This window comes from Uranotaenia lowii, chromosome 2 (genome assembly GCF_029784155.1).
Source record: "Uranotaenia lowii strain MFRU-FL chromosome 2, ASM2978415v1, whole genome shotgun sequence".
Classification (NCBI taxonomy): domain Eukaryota; kingdom Metazoa; phylum Arthropoda; class Insecta; order Diptera; family Culicidae; genus Uranotaenia; species Uranotaenia lowii.
Window position 1 is genome coordinate 288,445,217 of NC_073692.1, and position 15,705 is coordinate 288,460,921.

Sequence of the window (15,705 nt, forward strand, 5' to 3'; positions counted from 1 at the left end):
ACACATCAGGGGTCATATTTTTTTCGAAATTTTGGGAACAAACTTCGAACAAAAACTTGTTTTATTGGTAAATTGGAGCACAAAGAAGCGTTTTCCATCGATAACTCAAAAACGATGAAAATGCACATGGGACTCATATGCGAATAGGGGCAGTATAGAAATAAACATTATATGCAAAATTAGCAAAAAATCCACCAATTACCAATGCACAGTGGTGCAGAACATCAATCTAGCTGTACGAAATTAATAGCGCCCAGGGGTGAAGAGATAGATACTTGATGTCTTCTGCAACATTGTTCAGTTTTACAAGGAGCATATTCTAGTATCAAAATTTTTGCCAAGGGGTCCACCGATAGCGAGATAAAAATGCTAACTTTTTTGTTTTTCAAATTAGGGCTTTGATGTCTTCGACAAAGTTGTTTATCTGATCAAAATACATAAGTTTGTTGAATATGTCAAAGTCCTATCACATCACCCTCAGGAGTTACAGTCAAAGTAAAAAAATATCTTGAAAAAACAGTTTTTTGAACCTGATACGTTGTAGATTGGATAAAATAGTTCGCTATCTTTGAAACAAAGTTGTAACAAAACACGATCTACATTTGTCTCATACATTATGATGGGTTTAGAAGTTGCTGAAGCTCTATAGAAAGCATTTAGTGTATTTTACTGGCAATTTTGGAAGGCTCGTCCATCAAAAAGTGCACATTTTCGCAACACCCCTATTTTTGTGATTATTTTTTATGATCAGCGAAACCATTTCCATTTGAAATTAGCGCGGAAATCGGTGGAACTAGTAGAGATTTGAATGATTGAAAACACACATTTTATGTAAAAATTACCTATTTTACTTATAGAAAAAACGTTAAAACATTTAATTGATTAATAAAATGTTGCAGTTTTCTTTTATATATTTTGTTTTCTTAAAAGGCATTTAAATTCGATTAAAACTTATGACTCAACGAAAAGACAAAAGCGAATTGCTTGTAAGATTGGTTACTTGGAACCAGTTGAAGCAGTTATATTGTAATAGCAAAATTCTATTATTCATTTAAATGATATCAAATACTGATTTAGTGCTCTTCCAAATTTAACAGATAAGTTCCATTTATTTTTTTTAGGTTTAAATGATTTGAAAAATCGAATTTAAATGTCTTTTAATCAAACAAAACTGTATAAAGGAAAACTGCAACACTTTATTAATCAATTAAATGTTTTTACGTTTTTTCTATAAGTAAAATAGGTAATTTTTACATAAAATGTGTATTTTCAATCATTCAAATCTTTACTAGTTCCACCGATTTCCGCGCTAATTTCAAATGGAAATGGTTCCGCTTATCATCAAAAATAATCACAAAAAAGGGGGTGTTGCGAAAATGTGCACTTTTTGATGAACGAGCCGTCCAAAATTGCCAATAAAATACACTAAATGCTTTCTATAGAGCTTCAGCAACTTCTAAACCCATCATAATGTATGAGACAAATGTAGATCATGACTTGTTACAACTTTGTTTCAAAGACAGCGAACTATTTTATCCAATCTACAACGTGTCAGGTTCAAAAAACTGTTTTTTCAAAGTTTTTTTTTTCTTTTGACTGTAACTCCTGAGGATAATGTGGTAGGACTTTGACATATTCAACAAACTTATGTATTTTGATCAGATAAACAACTTTGTCGAAGACATCAAAGCCCTAATTTGAAAAACAAAAAAGTTAGCATTTTTATCTCGCTATCGGTGGACCCCTTGGCAAAAATTTTGATACTAGAATATGCTCCTTGTAAAACTGAATAATGTTGCAGAAGACATCAAGTATCTATCTCTTCATCCCTGGGCGCTATTAATTTCGTACAGCTAGATTGATGTTCTGCACCACTGTGCAATGTAAACTTAATATAAAGTTACACAAGCACATATTTAAAAGTTTAAAGCACATGTTTAAAGGCTGATAAAAAACGAACACTAAATAAAAATTAATTCTTCGAAACCAGGAATAGTTTGTCTGATGATAGCACAAAATTGCTCTAACAAAAAGTTAGATGTATATGCTACGGCTTTACCACACCATTTGGTTAAAAAGTGTATTCGAGCTTATTGAACACCCTGTATAAACCTGGCCAGCTGGCAACTGATTAAACATTCTTATTACACCTATATTCAGTTATAAGAGAAAACACTTCTTACCTGTCAGCCACTTATGGGATTCGAGTCCAAAAGTTTCCTAGCGGATACTGGGAATCGAACCCAGTACGCCTGGAATACCAAAACCAGATTAGCGCCATAGACATCATCAGTGCTTTGAGTTTTGGTTTTTATTGTCTTCAGAACTCCTTAAAAATGGGTGTTTTGTATCAAAGATAACTCCTTTTGTTAAAGTCGTATTGAGAAACTTTTGATTGATGTGAGTTCAAATAGATTGAGAGCTTATATTGAATTCATAAAAATGCTTGGTTTTACAGATCACAGCTGGTAATTTGCAAAGTTCATAAATTTATTTTAATGAATTTGTTACTATATTTTCATTAGGGTAATGGAGTTTTGATGAAAAAATGCTGTTCTGTATATTTACATTCATTTCCAACCGATAATCATGAATTAATAATGCAAAAACTGAAAGGGTGACCAATTAAAGTAATCTGCGTCATATTGATTTTAATTTTACGCAATTTGTTACACTGAGAACAACTACTCTAATATTTTAAATGTTTTTTTTTATTTTAAACTGTGACCCAAGATGGGTCTTGATTCAAACATCCAGGCAGTGAAACTTTTTTTTGTAGAGAAATGAATTCAACTGTAAGTTGAAATTTCAGGGACTAGACAAGATGAAAATTAATGTTGAAAAACATGCGAAAAAAATTCGCCTTGTCTCCCGGTAGGTATTTTTTTTTTTAATTTTCTTAAAGACCTTTTAAACCCTGAGTGTTCATTCGGGTCTTTATTTCAAATGTTATTTTTGAATAATATTATAAGAAATTAAATACGGCACCTCAACGAACTCAAAAATTTAAATACTGCACATTTGATCCACTTTTTGTTGAAATCCGGCGCTAAGAGAATTTCTGTAATCTCTCTTTGTATGTTTTTCACGGTTCTTAATGTGATACAAATACCTATAACAAAGAAATGAGTGGTTAACAAAAAAATGGCATCGAGATTCGAACTCGAGTACTCTGAGTTACCTCTAGGCCAAATCGTCAGATGAAATAAGCTGTAGATCTTAATAGAGTTGACTCCATCAAATAAAACTCGCTGCTAGATTCTACGGCATTTGATTTCGAAATTGTCGTCCGAAAATCCGGGCAGTATCCGGGAAAAATTGGGTCAAAATCCAAGAATTTCTCAACAAAAATCTAGAAAAAAATTAAATCAATTTTTTTTTATTATAACTTATAGTCAGATTTTAAATTGTTTTTAGGCTTCCAAAAAACCTTTCAGTTGTTTTTATAAAACTTGCTCTAATTTTTTTTTTGTTTTGGGAGCAATAATAAAAATTGTTATGGCATCTTACCATATAGTGCTCGATTTTAAACTTTGGACAAAAATTTTAACATGCATGGCATGACTTTCTATAGGAGATGTGATAAGGGTCCATTATCTGTTATATTCAGCAGACTACGAAACAGTTTGCAGTTCAGTTTGCAATGTCATCAAAAATTTACCAGTGAGTATGAAATCGAAAAAAAATTACAATTGGATTCAAGAAAATCTTTATTAGAAGATAAATAATGAAAAATCCTTGAACAGCTTTTGGACAGGATTAAAAATGCTAGGGAGGGTATACAAACACATTTAGCTGAAGGAGTTTGGTAGGTCATTGCAACAAAGATTGCTTAAAAATAGTGCGCTGATGTTTTGAGTTCATCTGAGAAGATATGATTCCATTTAAATGAATATAATTAAATAAATTCGGTGTTATAAATGGTGAAAAATTCAGAACATTTGTGAAATTTTCAAAGAAAGCTATCAACCAAAGACTGTAACAAAGAATTCTCGAAATTAGAGGTATTCATATAATTTTGGCAACCTTGGCAGCTATCTATCTTTTCCTGTAAGAAAAACATTAAATTAAGTTAACATCGTGACCGGATCATTGACCAGGAAACTGGTTTGCATGAGTGCCTGGAACACATTTGTTGTTAATCTTTGAAACGAACCCTAAGAGCTCTGTTCTCTGTTTCCAGTTTCTAAATCTAAGCAATACGAAAATATGACGTGGTCTGCTGTCAATAACGTCCAGGTCGAGCCATAGGACATGAGTCTTCGCAACAGACCTGCATTTCACCTAATTGGAAATTTAGGAAGAACTTCTGACAGAATGTGAACACGGAACTGAGCTAAATTTGTTAGAAGTACATCTAATATGAGGCCAAATTGAAGATAGATTTTTTGTTTAGGTCTGTGGATTTTTATTTTTTCAATTAAAAAACTGTATATGTTCATAGGTTTCTGAAATAATAATTTGCTTAATTTATGCATGATTCAAAGTACGGCCACCTTAGTCAGTAAATTAAACTCTTAATCACCTTTTAAAAAGAGGAACTTATACTGAGCTCATACCTGAATTGTACGTTTTTAAATACCATTCATATTCTTAACAGATTTTATGGGAGCCTGTAGGCAAGAAATGGAAAAAACAACACTACCTACTTGTCATATTTATTTTCATTATTGATGTCATAAATATTGAGACCGAAGAAGAAGCATCAAATGAAAGTCCACCATTTGAAGTGAAACATGAAAAGGTCAAACAAAAAGGAAAATCTTTTTAAAGCCCCCAAATGGAATGCTGCCGGTAGCAACTTCTCAGAAATGCACAGACATGGAGACGTGTTTCTCAATGGATTTCATGAATGGTATTTTATTTCTATTGCTATAGTTTGTTTCACCAAATAATGACGTTAAAATGAGATGCAAACAAGATTTTCCGACTCTTGAAGGAATGAATATTAAAAATATGTAATCATTTTGTCCGCATACCGTTTTTCACCCTCAAACAAAACTTGAATTCAATGAGCTGTCATCGAGTTGAAATCAGTGGCGTTCCGTTGAAATGTGCTGTATTTTTATTTGTCTTTTTTTTCGTTTTCTTTCTCTCGTTTCGTTTTTGAATCCTCCCCCGCAGCTACTGGATTACGATCGGTTTTCCCGGGACGAAGTAATTGGCGAAATTCGATTCCTGCTGAACACGTTGGACCTATCCGGGTGCGAAATCTGGGGTGATTTGATAGCGATGAAAAAAACCACGGAACATTCGCCGGAGCTGCTGATCTCGCTGAGCTATCTGCCCCAGGCCGAGCGCCTCACCGTTGTTGTGATGAAGGCGAAAAATTTAAATGTCCTCCACGAGCCGTTCGTCAAGGTATGGGAATTTCGAAGTTTAACTTTTCTATCAAAACATATTTTAATTTTTTTTAAATTTCTTATTTGTTCCATTTTTTTCCAGTTATACCTGATTATCAACGACAAGCGGGCAAAGAAGCGCAAAACCAGCGCCATCCGGGCCATGGATCCGGCCAATCCGATATGGAACGAAGCATTCACGTTCGATCTGCCGGCCTCGCAGATGCAGGACGCCGGGGTGGAACTTTTCGTGTCCTCCAATGAGGGTGAACTGCACGAGCCGGGTTGCGCCATCGGTTTGCAGGAAGGGGGCACCGGATCACAGCACTGGCAAGATCTTATGCAGAACAACCGGAAACCGATTGCCATGTGGCATGTGTTGAGATAAATTGTTTAACTTTTAGTTTGTCTGCAACGATTCTTTATGGGAATTATTTCGGAAAATGAATGAACTTAACATCGTTCTTCCCTTATTTTAATATTCTAACAAAAAATTAAGGTATTATTTTTCATAAGCTCACAAACCGATATGAATTTTCAGATCAAATCCTCAATTACTAATCCAACTTCTAAAATAAATTAGATCTACTCTTATTCTTTAAACTTTTATAAGCGTCCAAAGGGGTAAAGAACTGTTTTCGATTTGCCAATTGCTGAATAAACATATTTTTTTTATATTATGCACTTCATTTTATGGTAAAATTTGTTATGATATACCTCATAGTATCTAGAAGAGGAATTCCTAAGTTACAACTACAAACTCTTTCGACCAAAGCATGTTCTTTGAAATCTTCAATTCTAAATTTCTATTGATCATCCTTTTATTTTATGATTTCTCGTAAATTTTTGTGTCGAAATCCTGACATGAACTAATGAGTTGTATGTATCAAAGTTCATTCTGCAGTATTTTTATCCCTTTTATGTATAGTGTTGTTAAACTAATTAAAATTCAAAACATGGGATGGAAAGTCGAGCTCGATCTTTTTGATCCTAACGCAGCTGCCAAGTATAAACGAACATCCTTAACTACACCATCGACCGCCATGAGCCGAATCGTAGCGTAGGTGCTAATCTACGGGCTCCGACAGCTAAAAAAACGTTCCCCTAAAAACTACATATAACTAGCACGAGTCGCTCTATGCTCAGAACGAATCCGCAAACTGTGCTGCTACCAGAATTATCTTAATCGACTAAAACGGAACTTCAAGACCAGTACGAAAAAATTTTTTGGTGCACGTGAAAAATCAGCCTAAAGAAGCGTCCCACATGTTTTTGGACAACATCACAGCTAATTCCGACCCCGAAATTTGCGAGCTCTTTGTCGAGAAATTCTCAAGCGTCTTTACAGCTGGGTTCATTTCTTCAGAGCATCAAGTCAGAGCTGTCTGGAATATCTTACCTTTAGGTTCATCTTTGAATGGTTTCCAGAAAAGTTGAAAAATTCTACCTATACCGGCCCGGACGGTATGCCAACAACTTTTTTGCAACTTTTTCCTCACTGTGGAAGGAAGCTCATATATTTTCTGTACACAAAAAAGGGGACAAGACAGATGTTAGCAACTACTGTGAGATATGGACTGATGGTTTTCCCGTTTTGCAAGCTTCACATTTCCAACGTCCAGCATGGATTCAAACGATCCACGCCTACCAACTTACTGAGATTCGCATCTTTCATTCAAGACTGTTTTGCCAGGAAGACCCAAACTGACGCCATTTATACCGATTTGACCGCTGCTTTCGACAAGGTGAACAATGATATTGCTATCGCAAAGCTCAGACGCTTAGGATTCTGTGGATCCCTACTGGTTTGATTCCGAAGTTATCTAACGCCTCCTCAGAAGTGCCCCAAGGAAGCCATTTAGGATAGATAATTTTCGTAATGTACTTCAATGACGCACTCTCGCTTCTCGACGGCACAAAACTCGCATATGCTGATGACCTGAAACTTTTTCACGCCATAAACAACTAAGACGACATCGATTTTCCCGTCAGTGACACACTCTTTATGCGGAGTATGCATCCTTGAAGACGAAACCATCACCCGGGTAGACCACATTAACGATCTAACGTTATCCTCGATCCGCGGCTGGAGTGAAGAAACCATGGATTCCTGTTTCGCATGGTCGAAGACTTCTAAGATGTGTTCTGCCTTAAAAGTCTTTATTGCTGCATAGTTCGTTCCATTCTCGAGTACGCACCAGCTGTTTCAGGCCCCTTCTAAATATCAGAACGGAGCTGAACGAGGCTATCCAGCGGTGCTTCCTGCGGTATATCCTACGTTACTTGAATTGCATGACCCGTTTCCTTTGCCAAGCGCCTCATAGACGTGGATACGCTTCAAGTTCGTAGAAACGCCACTCGAGCTCTAGTTGTTGCTGACCTACTGACATCGAGAATTGACTCTCCCGCATTGCTGGAGGTTATCACTCTCAGTGTTCGACCCCGAGGATTAAGAAATCAGCTTTTGCCGTTCTATTTACGTGCCCATTCACCTGAACAATTATGGGGCCAACAGCGTTTTTGTCGGAATCTTGAAAACTCTTAACCGTTATCCTGAGCATTTCGACTTCAAGGTTTCGAGGATTGTGTTCCGAACGAAATTTCAGACGTGATCAGAAATGTGTCGAGTGGATTTTAATTTTAATAAGTTATATCATTTGGATAAACATGTGATCCGTTCATTTTTTATACACTGTTTCAAGAAAAACGCGTTTAACACTAGAAAGACCGCACCAGTTAAAATGACTGGTTGGACACTTTGTTTGTTGAATATCTTTAAAACACTACGCTCTAAAAATTCGCAAAAAATACGACTTTTCATGAATTTTGAATCTCTACAAACCTGTGTATTTTTTATTTCACTAGCTCTTTTAATAAGCGAGAAAAATTTCGCCATGGACACTCGGACCGTGACCAGTCAAAATGACTGGTAAAATTCACAACCCTATAACTCAAACAAGATAAATTTTTTTCGCTTGCTTTTGGTTTCATTTGCAATCTACATTCAAGGCAATGAGCCTTAGTTGATTTATGGTGGGCAGGAGTGTGTCATTAGCTATGAAATTATTGATTTTCGATGCGAAGTCATGAAAATTTGGAGAAGAAGTTCCCGGATTAACCGCTGTGTGGCGCTTCAAGCACTTGACTCCCAATTTTTTTAGTCCGTTTTGTTCCTCAACTATAATCAAACTTTTTGACAAAATTTGGCGAAATTTCATCAAGATTTGTAAAAGTTATGTTAGATTTAATTTAATTCGGGAAATCGAGTAGTTTTAGGTGATAAATATGTTTTATACTAAACTAGAATGAGTTAAATAATTATGAATTGTGTACTCATTTATACAAATTTGAAGACATCAGCTAAGAAACCGAATAATTTAAATGATATTTCAACATGGGTGCACGGAATATTGTTTATATGTTGGTTATCCACCATGGGTGCACGGATACACCGCAGTTTCTGCCCAAGTATGTATTCACATGCATTCTTAGGTTATTAGGTTCCACAAATTTCCAATGCAAGTTCACTTACAGGTATTCCGGCAGCCGTGTATATACCTGGCCAACTGGCAACTTATTGAACATTCTTATTGAACATTCTTATTATAAGAAGAAACACGTCTTACCTGTCGGCAAATTATGGGGTGTGAAACCCAAGTGTTTTCTTGCTGATACTGGGAATCGAACCCAGTACGCCTGGCATACCTAGACCAGACTCTCGCCAGGCTATCTGATAGACCACATCGGCGCTGAGATATTTCAACATGGGTGCACGGATTGGCTGTAAATTCGCCGTTGAGAATTATATAGAAATAAATAGTTTTCAACTTGCTTCAAAACACAACATATTTTTGAGTTAGATATGATAGGTATTTGAAATGCAATATTGATCAATCAAAAAACTTTTAAGGAAAAACAAATCAATGTGTACAATGTCGATTCATTATTTTTATTTTCATTGTTTTCTGTCACACCACATAACTTGATGCATATAATTCCTAAAACTCACTCGGCCCATGGTAACAGTTTTCCAATTATTTTGATGTTGATCAGATCTTATCAGATAAATATACGATTGCAAAAGCCTGTTTTTTAATAACAATTAAATCAATTTATTATTTCAAGATACTTTGAAATATTTCTTTTCCAGGAATGAAAAAACGGAACTAAAAATAAAAATCGTTATTTAAATTACTATGTCTCAACATAAAAGACATGGTTTCGACTTTGGTTTAGTTAAGATTTGTAAAAATGCTTTTAAAAATTTGCAAAAAGTGTAATATTTGATCAAAACGCAGTGAATCCGTTCACCCATAGTGAAAAACCATGTATTTAACACAATTTTTCATTTGAATCTATAAAAGTATTTATTCTTTACCTTTAGCATGCAAAAAAAAGATTTTGGATGAATAGCGGTGAACCCGTGCACCCATGGTGCATTGCTCTACTTATAGAAAAAATTTGCTTCAAAACTTACAATATCAGGTATAATTTATAGGTAACGTGTTGAAAAATTTCAGAGCGGTGGATGCTAGAAAATATCTACTAAAACAAAATTGAAGTGAAACCGTGCACCCATGGTAAAAATCTATAACCATCTAACATGATTTTATAATTAAATTGATAATGTGTTTTAATTTTTTGATAATTGTTTGAAATATTCATTTTATGACATACACGCATTCGACAACTATGCGAAAATGAGGTGATTCCGTGCACCCATGGTGAAAAAATATTTCCATTTTATAACAAAACTGATATCGAATAAATAAAAAAAGAATTGCAAAAGAAAAAAGTTAAAATATTATGATATTTTTTTTTTTCTTTTACCAGTCATTTTGACTGGTCGCGGTCCGAATAGGTATATTCAATTTGCCGGTCCTTCTAGTGTTAAAGTTTAACAGGTCCCGAAGCCCCCAGCTAAAAAAAATGTTCGGCTTTGTTTTATTCCTTTCTTAAATACCGACATATGGATGGAGCCACAACGCTGTTTTTTTTTTATCAATTACTATGTACAGAGTTTCATAACTAAGAACGTGAAACATCATAAAAAATGTCTTGTCGGGAAATCCCGGGATCGGACACTCTTCCCTTGATGATCAAAACTATTTATGATTTCAAAAGGTAGTCGATGAACTCCTTTGAATTCAGCCACAGTATTTGAAAAAAAACTAGTCGTTTGTCGAGAACCTACTGAGGATGCTAGCAATTAGCTTTGGAAACATAAGTAGAGTAAATTTATTTATTTATTTATCAGATTCTAGGCTTCAGCCTTTGATCCTAACAAGTTACAACACATCTATGATAAAAACATCTTAAGACTTTTTTTTATTTGTTCTCTGGACATAGTCAGTTTGATTACATCAGCATGTGCGTTGTAAAGCGCCTTGATTCAATACAGGGTGACAAAAAAGTCCTGTCACACTTTTTTTTTTGGGGTCGCCTGTAGCCTATACGTTGTACCTCTCTGGTGCCATCTATATGTCAAATGAAAGGGCTAACTTTGCTGACCACAGTGGCAGAGTTTCGTTTCTGTGCAGTTTGTGTACATTAGGTTGTGAGTGGCAGAGTTGAGAGCAGCTGTTATCACTCAATATGTGAGAGCGTACAAACCCGGACACATATTCAATATATTCAAACACCTAAAACCGCTCGTAACCAATCGTAAATTCGTGTACCAGACCATAAATCGATCCTAGAGACCAGAGGCACCGAGGACAAGACACGATCTGGACGACCAAGGTCTGTGAGAACTCCAAGGTTGAAAAAGAATATACGAGACCGGATGTGCGCGCCGCTTGCGACGACTTTCCGAGACGTCTGAAGTTGGTTCGATCAGAGAAAGGTGGTGTAATTCCGAGATATCGTCTGTGAAGTATCTTGATGAGTTAATGAATAAAGCTATGAAAATCAGATTCTGATTTTCTTCTTATTCTTTGAAATATTGAGATTTTTCTGTGTGACCGGACTTTTTTGTCACCCTGTAGATTGGTTCATTACGACCGTAATTCTGCATTCGATTTGGAAGCTGAAACGGTCTCACGTTGCGCAAACTGCAACGTCCTTCGTTTTCAGAAATTTGTGATACTAAATTCGGTGAAAAGTACTTTCCACTGGCCAAGTCCTTTAAAAATTGCGCATCTGTTGATTTCCTCCGAGTTTCGGGTGACTCCAGTCCCACTAACATAGACAAGGATCGGAATTCCGGCATTTCTTCTTACCACCCAAGGTTTCCTAAGGCGTATCTAAGAAATTCTTTTTTAACCCTTTCAATCCTGTTTTTATAAACGTTATAATACGGCTACCACACTATACTGGCTGCCGTACAGGGAAGAACAGTATATCAATACAAATACGTCATGCAGCTCTCCGAGAAACTCGTTCATAACAGTGACGAAAAGAAGAGATCCCAAGTGACTCCCTTGCGGTATGTCGCTGTTGACCGAGAATACCCTGGATCTCACATTTCCTATCTTCACAAATTGGACTCTTTCTTTCAGGTACCGTACCTGTGGACGTTTAGTTTTTAGAAGCCATTTAAGTTGAAAAGTGGACGGTACTTCTTTCACCACCGGCCGATTTCTTTGTAATACATATTATCTGAAAGTCTAAATTGCGACAAACGTTTTACATGAACATAGATGGAACTTAGAGAAATAATGGAAACGTTGTTAAGATTAAAATATAGTCTAAAATTTTTTGTGCTTACATCGCCGCACAGCCACCCATCAGCCAGCCAGTAGCTGTGAGCTACTTGAAGCAATCAAATATGTACTTAACTTGAACGCAATTCTGAATCGTCACACTCAAAGTGATTCCTCCCAGGGAGGCCTCTTTGGGAGGAGCGCTGAGCCTCTGAGGGAGTAAAGAGTGACTGGCGCTCTCAGCGATTCTGGTGGTAGGAGTAGCGAGAAAGAGTTATTTTCGACTGCCAGGAGTTTGGGAGTTCGTCCTATATGAGAGGTACTGCTCTGCCTCTTTTGAGTCGCGCCTCAGGTATGAACGAATCCACTGAGGAGAAATTCCGGTGATCCCATTTTTAAACAGCACTGACAAGAGAGCATTTATGTTAATCACGTCAAAAGCCTTTGACATGTCGGTATATATAGCATCGACTTGAAAACCCTGCATCATCCATTGTGAGGTTCGAGAGACGAATTCTGCCAAGTTCTTAACCGTTGATCGCTTTTTCAAAAAGCCATGCTGATAGTTCGAGATTTTCGCTACGTACCAAAGATATATTTGGTCATAAATTATGCTCTCGACCAGTTTGGGTATGGCAGACAGAATTGCTATCCCACGATAATTTGGGACGATGTGCACAATGTGGGAGATTTTCCAAAATTTCGGAAACTGACCTCTACGAATTGAAGTTGAGAAGAGCATTGATAACGCTCCACCAAGGCGTTAACGCATTTTTTAAGAAACGAATTTGGAATTCCATCAGGTCCACTATCTTTGGATTCATCAAGCAGCAAAATTTTTCTTTTAACATCCGTGATCGATATTCTCAGCTCAGGAATAACTTCTGTCGTGGTTTAGAATTCTAGCTCTGGAACCGTATCGTTAACGCTGTAAATGCAGTGGAAATATTCGGCAAATAATTCCGAAGCCTCATCGAGGGTATTGGCGTCTTTGTTGTTATAAGATATATTTTTCGGGACTAACTTTGTCTTACGTTTGGAGTTGACATACTTCCAAAAACGGTTCTGGTTGAATACCTTTTTGAAGTTCCTTCAAATAGGAGATATGTTGGGCTCTATGCAAAGTATTGAAAGCATTGGCCGCGATTCGGTAAGCAGTTTTATCCAGCTGATTTTTACTTCTGCAATTCTTTTTATATTTCTTTAATTCTTTGAGAAGGCAAATTGTTTCGGCGTTGAACCATTCAGGGTACTTAGTTAGATTCGGCCTTTCTAAAAGTATTCTACAATGCTCTAGCAATATGCCGTAAAAAACATTGTAGAAAGATAAAATTTTCAGAAAGGTTTTCGAAAACACCAAAATTGCTTAAAAAGTCAAAAATGCTTTGGGCGCACGGTCTGGCGGTATCAACGTTAAAATCGTCCTTCAGTATAAATACGTTATTCCATTCAATCCTCAGCAGTGATTGAGATACGGCTACATCATAGAAACTCTCATTAGATACCTTGTTATCCTGAGCCCTGGCCCTGTGTCCGCGTAATGCAATTTATCTACAGTGACACTTATTACCATTGCGTTATGATAAATGTACTCGAACTTGGTCCCTATGGTATGGTTGACTAGTTTCTCAAGATTTTAGCCTTTCTGTAGTATGCACCTTTGCATGTCCTTAGACAAATATGATTGCTAACTTGCCTAGAAAATAGTAAAAATTTGGCTTGGTTGAAAACTACGGCTTATTTGAGATAAATGCTTTCAATCTTTTGATTGAAATGCTCCAAATTGTAGCCCTTCCTGTGTTCCTAAAATTGGCCATCTATAAAAGACACGCGCCTCACTAATACAGCAACGGGTCACATGAATCCGTTGATATTATCCTGTAAGGAAGCACGAAAATGTATTGTATTGTCTTAAAAAAGTCGGGGGTACACAATGTAAAACTTTTAGAATTAATACGCATTCAGAATCATGATCTTAAGTTAGAAAAGTTTCAGTTTTTTGTTTTTTTCCATCTCCTCCCGCTGACGCACAGTGCTCTGTAATCCAAATCAAACTTCGTCAAAATTTTATTTTGGAATTCACAGGAAATTAAGAACAGTGAAAATTTAATTTTGTTATATCATTGAGTTTCAACATTGTCATTCAATTTTTTTAATCAAAGAGAATTTGGGTTTCTCAAATACTGTGACTGAGTTTGAATGTTGTTAAGAAAAGGAAAACTTAAAACTCTCAGTACAATGAAGTTGTTAGCTTCTGCATAGAAGGCTTGTAAACAGAAAATTCGTTTACAAAAAACTTTTTTTAATTTCGATTTTATGCAAGTGATGAGGAGCGAAATAAGTAAACTTTACGAAATTGGACTTTTGATCAGGCATTACCTTTGAAGATTGAAATGCTATAAAAAAGATAACAATAAAACGTTGTTTTGCGTAAAATACAATATCGATTAAAATTTTCATCTTTTAACATTACTTTTTAAAAATCAAACAAAATAAAAATAGCTTTGATTCTCTATATCATTTTTATTGTTTTAAACTCCTCTGTATCTGCGTCATAATCGCATTGTCGAAATATTTTTTCATATCAAATTAGATCTTTGTTTGTTAGAAAAAAAGTAACAGTTTGAAAACAAATTATTTGTATGTTTTTAAAATCGAATTTTATGTTTTAATTTTACTTAAAACCCAAAAAAACACTTTTTATTAACAAATGAATTTTAACGAGAAATAAGAAAACAGATTTTGAAAGACAAATCATACTACCCTTCCACTGCTGTTAATTATATTTAATTTGGTCCAGCCGTTTAAAAATCATTAATTTTTCATTAAAAAACAAAAACTTATTCTTAATCCAATAGATACAAAAACACAAATTCAATCATTTTCTCTTTATTAGAGTTTATTGATAACAAAATAGCTTAAAGCAGTTGCAGAAATGTCCAGACCCCAACCGAAGGTTAAACAATTTACTGCACAAATTATATGAAATCACAAAATAAGCAAATAATACAAAAAATTAGATTTCGGATTTAGTTACGAACGTGCTTCATAATTTTCAAATTTGTGTTTCAATAAAAAAAAACTGATACCTTCCAGCCAAGGTTTCAACAGTTGTTTGTTTTATGTGATAACGCTTGTAGATAGATGTAAACACTTTCGTTGATCATATCTTTATCATAGCCACAATAAAGTCGATCATAGTTTAAATCCTATCACTACATAACAAACATTATTGATATAACAGAAAGTATAAAGAATTGATTAAAAATGTAGAGCGTTTTTTACCTGCAACACACACAACAAAAAATAAATGTATGTACAAAATATTCAAAGAGCACCTAAAACGCAACGCACTTTACTAGTGTTCCATAGAGTGCTACATTCAGAAAAAGCATCTAACAGATAAGTTTTCCATTTGATGAATTGCACTGGAAAAGCCGTCAAACGGTTCAAGAACAATTAGACTGAGTTTTCAACAGATAAACGTCACGAAACTTATGATTCAACAAACTCATATGCTTTTTTTTGAAACTTTATCAATGCAGTAGTATCAACATATTGTATGAATCATCGATGGCAGATAAGATAGGGCAGTTTATAAACAAACATTAGAGCTTAAACATAAATATTCATATATTAATCATATTCAGAGAATTTTATACATATAAATATTATATACTTATCTACTACCGACACAGTACTCTTACAAAACAAATGGA

The 15,705-nt window shown here is 35.3% G+C and overlaps 1 protein-coding gene across 2 annotated transcripts in view; it reads left to right on the forward strand.

Moving 5' to 3' along the window:
* LOC129744610 (synaptotagmin-5) overlaps window positions 1-15,705 on the forward strand; it is a 65,307-nt gene extending 49,602 nt beyond the window's left edge. For both annotated transcript variants that reach the window (XM_055737228.1, XM_055737229.1), the window contains 2 exons: window positions 5,125-5,361; window positions 5,446-15,705. In XM_055737228.1, the coding sequence (XP_055593203.1) occupies window positions 5,125-5,361; window positions 5,446-5,730 (522 nt within the window). In that variant the 3' untranslated portion in view covers window positions 5,731-15,705. The remainder of the gene's footprint in view (window positions 1-5,124; window positions 5,362-5,445) is intronic.